This window comes from Meriones unguiculatus, chromosome X (genome assembly GCF_030254825.1).
Source record: "Meriones unguiculatus strain TT.TT164.6M chromosome X, Bangor_MerUng_6.1, whole genome shotgun sequence".
Lineage (NCBI taxonomy): Eukaryota > Metazoa > Chordata > Mammalia > Rodentia > Muridae > Meriones > Meriones unguiculatus.
In genome coordinates, this window is record NC_083369.1 from 128,698,317 (window position 1) to 128,711,146 (window position 12,830).

Sequence of the window (12,830 nt, forward strand, 5' to 3'; positions counted from 1 at the left end):
CACATCGGTAACTCCTAACAAATCTTAGGCTACGACAAATGACACGAGATGCATTAGGAGAAAGGAAGGTTAAATTTTTCAGGAACACAGGTTTACATCAAACTTGGGTTTTGAATTACTCTTTAAAAGTATTAGACTGTGAGCTAGACATTGAATAAAAGGCCCATTATATCAAGAATGTGATCTGAAAGCATGTATATCTTTCTCCTACAGGAGGATACAATGAAACTAGATCAAAACCAAACTACAGGAAAGCATACCCCAATGCTAAAAATGACAGCAGAATTTTGAACACATATGTACATTCTATCATGCCTGGCTAATCTCTCTTCGAAAGAAGATACAATTTAAACTCACAACTATGCCTGGTGAATTTTTTTGAAGATCCAATTTACTAAACTTGCCATTTTCTAAATTAATGGATCTATCTCAAGTACTGAATATATACTATTTATATTAATTCTTTCAAGTTTTTATATTGTTTAAACATGTGAAAATGTCTCTAAAATATTTGTTAAAGGCTAATGAGAAACAAAAATAATTTTTATGAAAATGAGAAAAAGATGTAATTCAAATCCACAAAACAAGCATTAAGACCAGATGAGATAAACAGTTAAAAATATGCACAGTGTCAGTGCATATGTAGATGCAAGAGTCAAGGTTGGTAGTAATAAAAAACAATATAAAAATATACAAATTATATTGCCAATTGCATTAGAAACTATCTTAAAAACATAAACCCAATTAATCTAAATAGTATGGAACAAAATGTAAGTTTATCACTCTTGATATCATTATTACACTACTAATATAACTCTTCGAACTCCTATCACATAAGTACAAAAAGTTAAGAATGGAAGAAAAGGTGGAATTATAAATATTAATTATTGCTATACCATTTCTATGCCAGGCTTTGGAGGAGACAACTGTCACTTATGAATGCTGTCACATAATATAAGGTGGATAATAATTCTAGGACAGTTAGGAAATGGTTGATTAAAAGTCCTAACACACAGGAAGAAATCTTAAGCTTTTTTTGCTTTCTCTGTCTAATATAAATTCTTCATTGAAAAGATGAAGTCAAAGCTCAGTGAGATGCAGGTTCATTCGGTTAAGTAATGAGAAAGAAAACTTTTACTGTTTGGGGCATTTTGCCCATAGTAGGTGCTCAACATTTGTTGAGTCAAATTTTATGCTCAGTCCAGTATGGCATCCTCTCTTCTATGTCTGAAAAAGATGGAAGCTTCTCATTTTATGAGTGATTATAAGCAGGAATTCAGATGTTCAGAGTCAATTAAGAATATTGCCAAGTCAAGTAAGAATATTGCTATATTGGCTAGTTTTGTGTGTCAACGTGGACCAACCTAGAGTCATCAGAGAGGAAGGACTATCAGTTGAGAAAATGTCTCCATGCAATGCAGCTATAAGTTATATTCTCAATTAGTAATTGATGGTGGAGGGTTTAGCCCCTGGTGGGTGGTGCCATCCCTGGGCTGGTGGTCCTGGGCAAGCTTAGTAAAGCAATGCAGTAAGCAGCTCCCATTCATGGCCTCTGCATCAGTTCCTGCCTCGCGGGTTTCTGCTTTGTTTGAGTTTTTATCATGACTTCCTTCAGTGATGAACAGAAATATGGAAGTATAAGCTGAATCAGTTTCTTTCCAACTTACTTTTTCATCATGGTATTTCATTGCAGCAATAGAAATTCCAACAAACACAATCGCCAACCAGTATTCAAAAGTGCTTAATGTTTTTACTTTATTTTCTGGACATATAATAAAATCTTTACTGAAGTAGAGCTAAACGTAAAAATCAACATTCATTGTAATTCCCTTTTAATCATAAATAATAAACTGTCATTTACTGCACTTCATATTATTAAATAAGCTAAAAACAAGTTTATACAATACACCAAAAATTACCTTTCCTTTCCCTTTTCCTCATTAAAATTAAAACTTTTTTAAAAAACTTATGGAAGGTAATTATTTGTTTTTGGATGTGTGACAGGGATTGAACACTGGGCTTCTCACACATAAAATATGAGTTTTAACTAAGCTACATTCTCTACCCAGAGAAAGACATTTCGATTAGTTTGGCTCAAAATATAATAGAATATATTATAATTATAATCAAAAGAGGTCACCATCCAAATCATCTTGTAGTTGTATGTATCACTAGCTTATTAATAAGTGTATTCATCATAATCATTTGAGAAGGTGATTAAAAAACACAAATTCTCAGTTTCTACTTCAGACCTACTGAATCACATTCTATAAGCCTTAAGAAAACAGACTTTCCAAATAACATTTGGGAGAGCTAGACAGTCAGTTTTGAAAACTACTGCTCTCATCACTGATAAATCACATCACAGTAAAGGTTTTGTCTTACAAGAACCTTAGAGTTCAGTCAATACATGAAATCATAATGAAATGCCTACCTCTAGTCTGGTATTTATCTTACTATTAATAGAAAGGAAATCCAGGAAATCCAAAAGAAAATGTCAAGCTTAGTGTGGTATAATGAAAAAAAAAAAAAAAAAGATGGATCTGCTACTCTTTACTTTGTCACATGTCAATGGCTATGATTTGAATGTATGTATCCTTCCAAAATTCCCATGTTAAGGTTAGGAGGATGGTTCAATAGGTAAAGGTGCTTGGTATATAGTCCTGATGACCTGAGTTCAATCCCTGGAACCCATTGCAACTTAGAAGAGAACTGATATCACAAAATGGTTCTCTGTTCTCCACCCATGTGTTATATTATGCATGAGCCTACACACACACACACACACACACTCACACACACACACACACACACACACAAACACACACACACACATCAAGTATTTCCCTGGTTAGAACTTTATCATCTTGGCAAACTCGTATTGGTGAAGTAAATATTCAGAGGCTGGAGATGGCACTTAAGAAAAGTGATTAAGCCATAAGGGCTCTATTCAGTTAAGTATTCTGGGAAAACTGTACCTCTTAAGCACATAAAATGATCACAAATGTGTAAAATTAAATTAATATATGTACGTAGAAATTAACTTGGACAAAGAAAACGTAGAAAAGTATTTTTTTTAAGTTTCTTTGTTCTGGTTGAGAATATTTGTAAAATATTGTCCTTTTCTTGCTGCTATTTGACTATTGTTGGTGCAACAAACAGACTATAAAGGCAACCATTATTGATTTTCAGGTATAAATTGTTTACCTCATTTCTTTTTGTAGCTTAGCAAGTCGATCTGCTTTCCGGGCAAGTATGAAGCTGGAAAAGAAAGCCACATTTGAATAGTCAGTTATACTTATGATAAATGTACATTATCACCTACTCAGCATTAATGAACTCTTGCATCTCTCCCCTTCTCCTAGAACAAATGCTATCCTGTCTTAAGGCTTCCTATGTATCCAGAACTCTGTAGCTTGTGAGTTTGTAAGTAACAGGCAACCTTGTGCTCAACATTTTACATCTAAAATTCAAACTATTTTTGATATTATAGCAAATTACAATGTTATTATACATATTAAGATTACATTAGATTATTATCCCGGCAATGACACTCAAGAAAAGCTGGAAAATTATTAATACAAGCCATAGATGCCATGGTTTACCCCTTATTCACTGCCTAAATGCTCTTTAAAACCAGTAATTGGTGCCCTTATCTCACAGATAAAACCTTTCCCAGTAATTATACTCAGCAGCAGATAAATACCTTGGTCAATATCCTTTCCCTCCTAAGAGACAACTGACACCCAGTGATTGAGTTGGCCCATTCCCTTGTCTCAGGTTAGAAAAACTGTGTAGGGCTATTCCAGCTTCTAGACTTTCATGGGCTGGCTGAGACCTTGCATTTGACAACACTAATATCCAGCTCTCCCCCTAGTTGGACCTGATTCCTTCCCTCCCACAAAAGCAGTAAGTCCTAAAGTTTGTCCCAATAAGCCTCCTGTACCCATGTCTCTATCTCTAAGTCAGCTTCTTTGGGAACTGATTAAATGCAGCTTCCCAATAAAATAACTCAGTGAAACCCAACAATAATCTATCTGTCTCCTTTACTAAAAAAATTTATTTATTACGTTAATAATACTAAATGCACATACATTTTAAAGATTTGAATTGTAAGACGAATCCTTACTTACACTATTAACAGAAACAAAAATCTTACAAAATTTCAAGGGAGGGGTGGTAACATAACCCAGTGGTAAAGTACTTGATTAGTATGCAGAAAGCTCTGGATTTATTCTCCAGTACCCACCCACAATCTAAATAAACTGAAGTATGAGAAACTACTTCTTTATTAAAATGGTTAAAATTGTATTTATTTTGTTTTAGAGATATCCAATAAGCAAATAGATCATGGCTGAAATTGGGTATTTCTTCCTTTCATCACCCCTGAATTAAAGTGTTCCTCAATTTGACTTGAAACTCCTTTAGGACTGCTAATAGAGAATGTTCTAAAAAGCAAAGACGCAAAGTGTGTTAACACAGGATGGAGTTTCACAGGTAGTTGCATATTATTTAAGTAAAGAGACTCACTGGAGGAGTGGTAGAGGATGAGAATGAACAGTGGAAGAGGAACACTGTTAAACACAAAGTATGGATGAAATGCCACAATGAAATCCATCATTAGAGTCTTAGGATTTAAAAACGAATGAGTTGAAAATTGATATTTGATCTAGTCAGCCTTATGGGATACAATCATAATTTTGCTTGAGGTAGCACTTTCAGTATTGACTCAAAATTAATAGTTTTTGCAACAATCAGTAAGTTTAGACTTGTATACTAAAATGACTAAGATCTGATGAAAAATTAAGTTATTAATCAGTTAATTTTATATGGCTTTGACCTCAAAGATACTGTTGTTTATATCTGTCAAATATCAAGTTAGCCATACAATACTCCCTTTAACTATGGACTTCTATTGTTCAATTTTCTTTAGCCATTTACTGAGGAAATAAAAAAAGCTGGGGTTGTGTTGGAGATATTTAATAGTTCTAAAGTACAGTTTCTAAAAGGTTATGGTTATTCCAAATACAGTGCTGCTTAAATATCACCTCTGTTTTTGAGGGTCTTAGAGCCAAATGCAAAGACCAACCTGGAGGTGATATATCTTTATGGTTCTCATTATCAAGACCAAAGTACAAAGTCACATACAGTGGTATATTCCTGCAATCCCAGCATTTAGGAGGTGGAGACCAGAGGATCAGGAGTTAAAGGCTAGCTCATCTATATAACAAGTAGGACTCCAGTCTGACTACATGAGAACCTGCCTCAAGAAAGAAAGGATAAAAGAAGGGAGGGAGAGAGAGAAGAAAGGGAGAAAGGGAAGGAGGGAGGGAAAGCAGCAGAGCTCGCCCTGGCAGTACAGTGCTACAAATACAGACTCAAGAGACTGAAGCAGGAATGTTTAAAAGCAGTTTTTCTACTGAGTAATTTAGTGAATCTTTATATCAAAATAAATTGTACAAAAAGGCAGAAGATATTTCCTTAGCATGTACCAGGCCCTAGGTTCAATACCTAGTATTGTACCCACAAAAAAGAGGATGGTAAAGACTGTTGCCCTAATAATACAAGACTAGCTGGTCACCAACTAGCTAGCAACTTGTGTCAGTAATAAAAGACAAAGTATTTCTACTTAACCCCAACCCTCAAAACTCATATAGTTGCAATAATAACAACAAAAGAGATTTTTTAAAAAAAGAAATTTGCAGTGCTTGTCCTTTGGGAGACACAATGGTAAAAAGTAACCCAGGCTTATTTCCATATCAAGAACAGCTGGTTTCCGCCTTCCACCTTCCCGATGGTGAGTGCTCTCTGTCACGAACAATTCCACATTTGGCTAAGGCTGTGGATCTGGCTTGCTTCCATGCATGTGGACCTATCTGCATTGCCCACGTGGCACCCTGGGGTTGGCTACCCAGAGGCTATTTAAGCTGTGGGCTGGCTTTCCCCAGGGTCAGATGTTTGTTCAAGGTTTCTGAATAAACTGAATTGAAAAAAAAAAAAAAAAAAGAAGAAGAAGATACTCACATGGCAAATAAACCAAAAAAAAAAAAAAAAAAAAGAACAGCACATTATAGAAAAAAAGGAAAGCAATTTTGTGCTTATGAAGATGGGAAACCATGAGAAGGCAAATGTGTAGGAAGTAACTTTTTGAGGTCAGCTCACAGATTCCTCTAGCTCTCAATCTAAGCTAATAAAATGATATTTCTAGCAAAGGAGAACTTACTTCCTAACATAAGAGAGATGCAAGACAGAACAGAAAGACCTCTGCCTTTTTAAATCTCTGCCCTGCTTTTAGATTAACAGAAGGCAGGAAGAGAGTTCTCTGGCATCACAACTGTTTTTAGTGATTCTTCATATTTGGAAGAGATATAGTCTGGCCTCCCATAAATATAAAGTAACAGTTAAACTTAAAAAATAAGTTCTGTTAATCTGCAGTAGAGTAGAATGACCATAGATAATATTAATTTATTGTATAGTTAAAAATAGATAAACAAGATTTTCAATGTTCTTATCACAAGAAAACACCATGTGAGGTAAAGGATATGCTAGTGAACTTGATTTGATCATTCCACAAGGTATAAATGTACTGAAACATTTTTCACCCTGATTTACATTTTTTACCAATAAAATAAAACTACTAAATATATCTTCTTCTAGGAACTTCCTAACGAAGTCCAACAATACCTGTCAAAGAGTGGCAACACATAGGTCCCTGTTATAAAGCTAAAACAACTTCAGTGGGTCATAAGGCAAGAGCATCAATGTTTTTTCATCTATAACTGACATTATTATTATTATTATTGTCACTGACATTATGAAACTTGCATTGTGATTTTTATTTTGCTGACCTATAGAATGTCAAGCTGGCTAAACTACCTGAATCTCGCCTTACTCAGTGGGACTTAAGATGAAGAGCATGTGTTGTTCTTATGGTCATTATATTGTTAACTCATATCCGCCTTGGAAATTTAGTGTTATTTCTTACTTTATAGCCAGAGAAGTGGTTCTAAAACATTTTACCAGCAACCCAAGGCAGAAGCAGCTTCATAACTTCCTTGGAACATGGCCCTGTCCCTTTACTCTGTAACTTTCAAAAAATGGCATGTTGTGATGTTTTATTGAGCTCACCTATCTCTTCAGGAAGGAGGCCCACATTTCACAGAAAACAAAAGCAGAAATCATTCATCCCTAAAAGTCACTTGACCGTTATGAACATGTGGGTTTTTTTTTAATTGTGCAGCACAATAAAAGACTTTTTATGGATTATAGGATTTTTTAAAAAAGGACAAAGGTAGGTGACTAGGAAGGTGAGTCCCTGCTTAACATTTCCTTTGTGAGGGCCCATTTTCTTCTCTGGAGCACTAGCTCTCAGTAGACTGTTGGTACTATCTGTGTACATCTAAAAATAAAAGAAGCAATGCTGGTTAATGATAACTACAGTCCATTCACTAGTAGTCTGCATCATCTTTAATTGATACTATTAGGTAGTATGCAACAAGAGTTTGGGAAGAAGATCAAGTCTAGATACATTGAATTTACAAGGTTTTACACAGTAAAGTGGCTCTCTTCCCAGAATGACTGTGGATAGTCTATCTCTAGGCAATATTGACTGTTATACTGTCTAGCTGCCTATTCCACTCTACCCTCAGCATATAACTTTTATGAAGAAAGAAATACATAGGTGGACACAAATGAAACATGGTGTCAGTTTAGTAGCTTTCCAGGATTTTTGTGTCACACACAAAAACACTGCTATATTTTAATACACTGATATTTTAATACATGTAAACATGATATCATTTATATTTTCCATAACTTGTGCCAATTAAAAGCAATATCCTTTGCCAGCACCTATACTAACACAAATTGGAAACTGCATCCAGTTTCAACCTACCCCATGATGGCAGGAAATGATCCATCTGGTTTGGTATCATCCAAAGTGATTGAAATTGGAGCTTCCTCATCTTCAATCATCATGCAGCCACAATAGTCTTAACCAGGAGAAAATCAATTAAGAGATTAAAACTACCATTAGAAATACACACATAAATAGAATGTATATAAACTATATTACTGAGGAGGAGGGAAAATCTTAAACTACAAGTCTTTGCTCCACGTCTCTAACCTTTTATTTTAAAGACACACATGACTATAGAAGGATGTCTATTCCTTATGTAGAAAATGGCCTGTCTCTATCATTTTTTCATAAAGGGCTACATTCAGCCTGGAAAAATAGTAAGATGGGGAAAAGTGGTAAAATGGTCCTGTGTGCAGGAACACACAGAGAAAGATATGGGATGTGCTAGAAGGAATCACTTCTATTAACCCTAGAAGTTGTAAAAAGGAATTCTGTTGAATATGAGCAGGAACCATATCTGTAAAGCTCCTTATATCAAAATCCTGTCTCATCCAATATTCATAGCATTTATCACAATTTTTCGTCATTTTATGCTTAGAGACCAGTACTAATAAGTAGGTAAAGTCCAGGAATAGCTTACTTCAGAGCAGCACTATTTCCACCAAATACTTACTCCTTGGTCTCATTCTGTTCATGAAGATTAAGCAGTAAGGTAAATGCCAAGAGTTTGACAGTGGTGGCTCCATTATTGATATTCCCATTGCATACCTAACTTTTTTCTCGCATTGTCGACAATCACTCTTGAGGTCATTTTGTAAAATTTAGAGACAAATTTATAATTTCTGTTCAAATTTGAAGACATTTATCTTTTTGCATTCAGCATATTTTATTCAATATTTCTAAAATGTAGTTTCTTTACTTAATAGTTTAAACACAGATAAAAGCAACCTACCCTTTTTCTTCCAGAAAGCTTCCTTGTAATACACCATGCACTTTATTACAGCACCCATTGGTAGACGCTGAATTAACTGGTTTCTCTCAGATGGAAGCTCTGGTTTAAAGTGGATCTTGGCAGTCAAAGCTGGTGGGATGGCACTAATTACGTATTTGCACTGAAATGCAATATATAAAATATCACCTAAAATATGAGATTCAGCCTTTGCAGAAGTTATGAAGCACCATTTAGGGGGAAAAAACATACCAAATCAAGCCACTGTGAAACAACAAAATAGAATAAGGTAGGTGGGGTAGTGAGTTTTATCAACGTGACACAAAATAGAGTTAGCTTGGAAAAGGAGGCCACAACTGAGGAACTGTTTCCATCAGACTTGACTGTGTTCATGTTTGTATGACATTTTCTTGATTAATGATTAATAAGGGATAGCTCAGCCCACTGTGGATGGTATCAACCTTGTGCAGGTGGTCCTGAGCAGTATAAGAAAGCAAGCCATTTAGCAGCACTCTTTTATGATTCTTGCCTCTTCTCCTGTTTGAATTTCTACAACGACTTCATTCCATGATGGACTGTGATAGGGAACTATAAGTCAAGTAAACCTATTTTTCCCAAAGTGGCTTTTGGTTATGGTGTTTATCACAGAAACAGAGAAACAAACTAGGACAGTAAGTAAACCATGCCTGTCAATATGGAAGACTTGAGGTATATATATGCTAGAGTTGATTATATGACTGATTAGATTATATATAAGACGTTGAAAAGGCATAAAACCTATCTACTATAAACTGCTTTGCTATAATGGATTACCTCATAGTGGTCATGATTCAGTGTCTCTACAATGATGTTGTCATCTGTTTGGTCTATATAAGTAACAGGAGAGTTCAATTTCACTTTATCCCCAAGGAGGTCCATTATCTGTTCACTTATTTGGCCAGATCCACCCAAAAATTTCCGTTCCTATGGAAAAAGGTAAACAAAAAAAAAAAAAAAAAAAAAGAAAGTTATAAGAGCAGAATGTTACAACACTTGCCACTAATTGGTAAATCTTTAAGAATGACAATGCCAGACCTCTGTCCTTGAAACAGTCAATTGTGGGAACAATCATTAGGACAGAAAAACAGTAAGCCAAGGTACCTCAGCTATCATCCTCAGCATAGCTTCTAGCAAGGAAAAGCCAATACTAGCATATAAAATCAGAGACCAGGAAAAAAAATGTTCTCTATGTCAATGGTGCTCTGATCGAATGCAAATAAAATGCATAGAAAATTTCAAATATTCATGAGTATGGTATTTGTAAGTAGTCCTGGGAAGGTAAGGTAACCTTGCTGATTGATCCTAGGGGCTTGGTTTCTATCTCCCCATGGAGTTACTTGACTGAGCAGGCAAGGACATAGAAAATATTATATTACACATAATGTGAATATAAGAAAACAGGTTCAGGTTGCTATTAGGGTTAGCACACCCTATCAGAAATAGCCAAATCAGGTCTTGGAAACCTGAATTTTGGCTTTTGAATATCATCTCAAAACTAAATGTAAGTTTCACTGTCAAGGAAGAATATTGATAGCTAAGCATCTGTTTATTCCTTTAAACATTAAGTTTTTCTCTTGAGCAACACTATAGGATCAGAAGTGTTCTGTTGTCTTTAACCAGCTATTCTCAGCATGGATATTGTTCATATATAATCCAAAAGGATAAGTTCTTTTTATGTGTGCATGATGAATCATTATTTGTTTAGGATTTAAATTCTTAGACATTTCATACATATATGAACATGGATATGAACCATGTTACTATTTTTCAATGTTTCTTTTATTTTTAATTATATGTTTGTTCTTGCATTTGTATCTGTGTGAGAGGAGGGAGGGTGGAACTGGGTGGAGTTGAGGGAGGAGCCTTCAATCAGGATATATAGTGAATAAATTGTGGAGAAAAAAATTAAAAATAAAAAACCAAACAAATAAATCATGGAATATCATTCAAAAATTGGATCTTTTTATAACATATGTATATATGTGTACACATGTACACATGTCCTCACAGATATAAATGCAAGGATAAGTTCTTCATATAGTACACTTGATTAAAATATAGGGAATATTCTTAGCCTGCTGCAAGATTCTTTGAGGGATTAGAAATGAACATCAGTAAATGAGGGACAGGCCACAATTGCCAATTATGATACCTCACTTATGAGTAGCCATGCAATAACTTTTGCAATTGTTCTTTAGTGAGATCAACAGTGTTCTCTATAAAAATAATCAAAGAGTAGTTTAGACTTAATTCATGATGTAGCCTTTCTGATGAATTCACAGCCATTTAATACTGTTTCCAGGTGTTCCAAATTCTAGTATAATAGAAAAATCATGAACTAATTCTGTCCACTCTTCTGTACTTAGAATTTTAAAAATTTAATTATCAAAGTTTAAATGTTAAGGTATTTTAAAAGATATTGTGATAATAGCTTGAGATTCAAAATCTGAACTCTACTTTCCAAAATGCCATATAGGTTTGTCTAGAAGTATTTTGTCCCCTACAAATGAAGGATATAGATAACCCTTGATTTTACCTCAGAAGGTAAAATATGAGTTAAAAAAGTAATATTGACTTTCTGTTTACAATCATACATTTTAAAAGTTCAAAAGTTCTATATTTGCCAAAACCAGGGTCTATCACAATAATAATCCAGGGACTTTGGAGATCTCTGGAGAAGAACAATAGTTTACTTTGAAGATAAAGTCTGCATTCATAATATGCACTCAAAATTCTGGGATTCAAGTAACACAGCATAAATTAGAATTAAACTGCAACTAATTAATTAACCTTATTCCACTTAGACATAACATTCATAGATAAGAGACATCCTCTTTGTATAAGAGAGATGTTTGCAATGAATGTCAGAGTCTAAGGAATTGGGGTTTTAGAATTCTGGATTTGCTGCTAGTTTATTATATATTGAATTCAATGTCTTTACTTACTAGTAATTGAAGTAAAGGAAGGCCAAAAACAAATGCAAGATGACTGCTAAATTCTAAAATCCAAACTACAGAACTTACTATTGAAAGAGTAGACACAAATCACTTGTGTAAATTAGAAGAGTAATTTTCATTCTACAGAAGTTAATATGAAAGAATACCTGTGAGAAACAGGTGGGATAAAGAAGCCTATGAAAAGAACAGAGACGGTTTTAAGTATACTAATTTTATAAGCACTAAAATTTTCTTGGAAATTGACTTATTTTTAGTAGTTTAGCTACTTCTATATAAATAGCTTCACTTCCCTTCATTTCAAGGAAAGGAACTTAATTCTTAAGGTGTAATTAATTCAAAAGAAAATATTCTTTACCAATGAACTATTTAGGACAAAATAAAAATTTCAGACATATTTTAGATCATTTTTATACTACAATAAATGAATATTAAAAATGAAGAACTTATCAAGAATTGTTCTGGGGAAGTTAGTTTTAGAATAGACAAGGTATACCTGGCCACCATTGGTGACTGAGAATATCCGAGTGGTGCCACCACACTGCCTCACATACCACAAGAACCACAGCGCAGATACCTCATAAGGCTCAGAAGTCACGTTAATGTTCACAAATGTATAAGCAAATTCCCGAGCAGTTCTGTTCACAGAATAAGAGTGAAAATCATATGTCAATCCATACAGGAGGAAAGAGATAATAAAGTCCTAAAAGTTATCTTCTGACAGCCACATATGTTATACATACATGCTGTGAAATGTATACAGCTGCCACACACACATACATAATTAAAAATACATACAGAAGCCAGAGGATTGTACCTTTACAAAATATAATGTAGCAGGAAGAGAAAGTGTTTCTACTATTTTGGAAAACAGACAGACACACACACACACACACACACACACACAATCAAAAGCCTCATGGTCTCAGCTTCCACAGGAAAGCATTTGTTAACTTTAGAGTAAAAAGAAAAAAAATTTCTCCTGTTATTAAGAAATATGGTTTAGCTACAAGTATGGTCTATCTAAAGA

At 34.4% G+C, this 12,830-nt stretch overlaps 1 protein-coding gene across 1 annotated transcript in view; it reads right to left on the reverse strand.

Moving 5' to 3' along the window:
- Positions 1-12,830, reverse strand: part of Maoa (monoamine oxidase A) — a 67,425-nt gene that overhangs the window by 12,217 nt on the left and 42,378 nt on the right. Inside the window, exons 6-10 of the mRNA XM_060375512.1 lie at positions 12,297-12,438; positions 9,621-9,770; positions 8,811-8,970; positions 7,895-7,991; positions 3,208-3,261 (exon numbers count right to left, since the gene is read on the reverse strand). Coding sequence (XP_060231495.1) covers positions 3,208-3,261; positions 7,895-7,991; positions 8,811-8,970; positions 9,621-9,770; positions 12,297-12,438 — 603 coding nt within the window. The remainder of the gene's footprint in view (positions 1-3,207; positions 3,262-7,894; positions 7,992-8,810; positions 8,971-9,620; positions 9,771-12,296; positions 12,439-12,830) is intronic.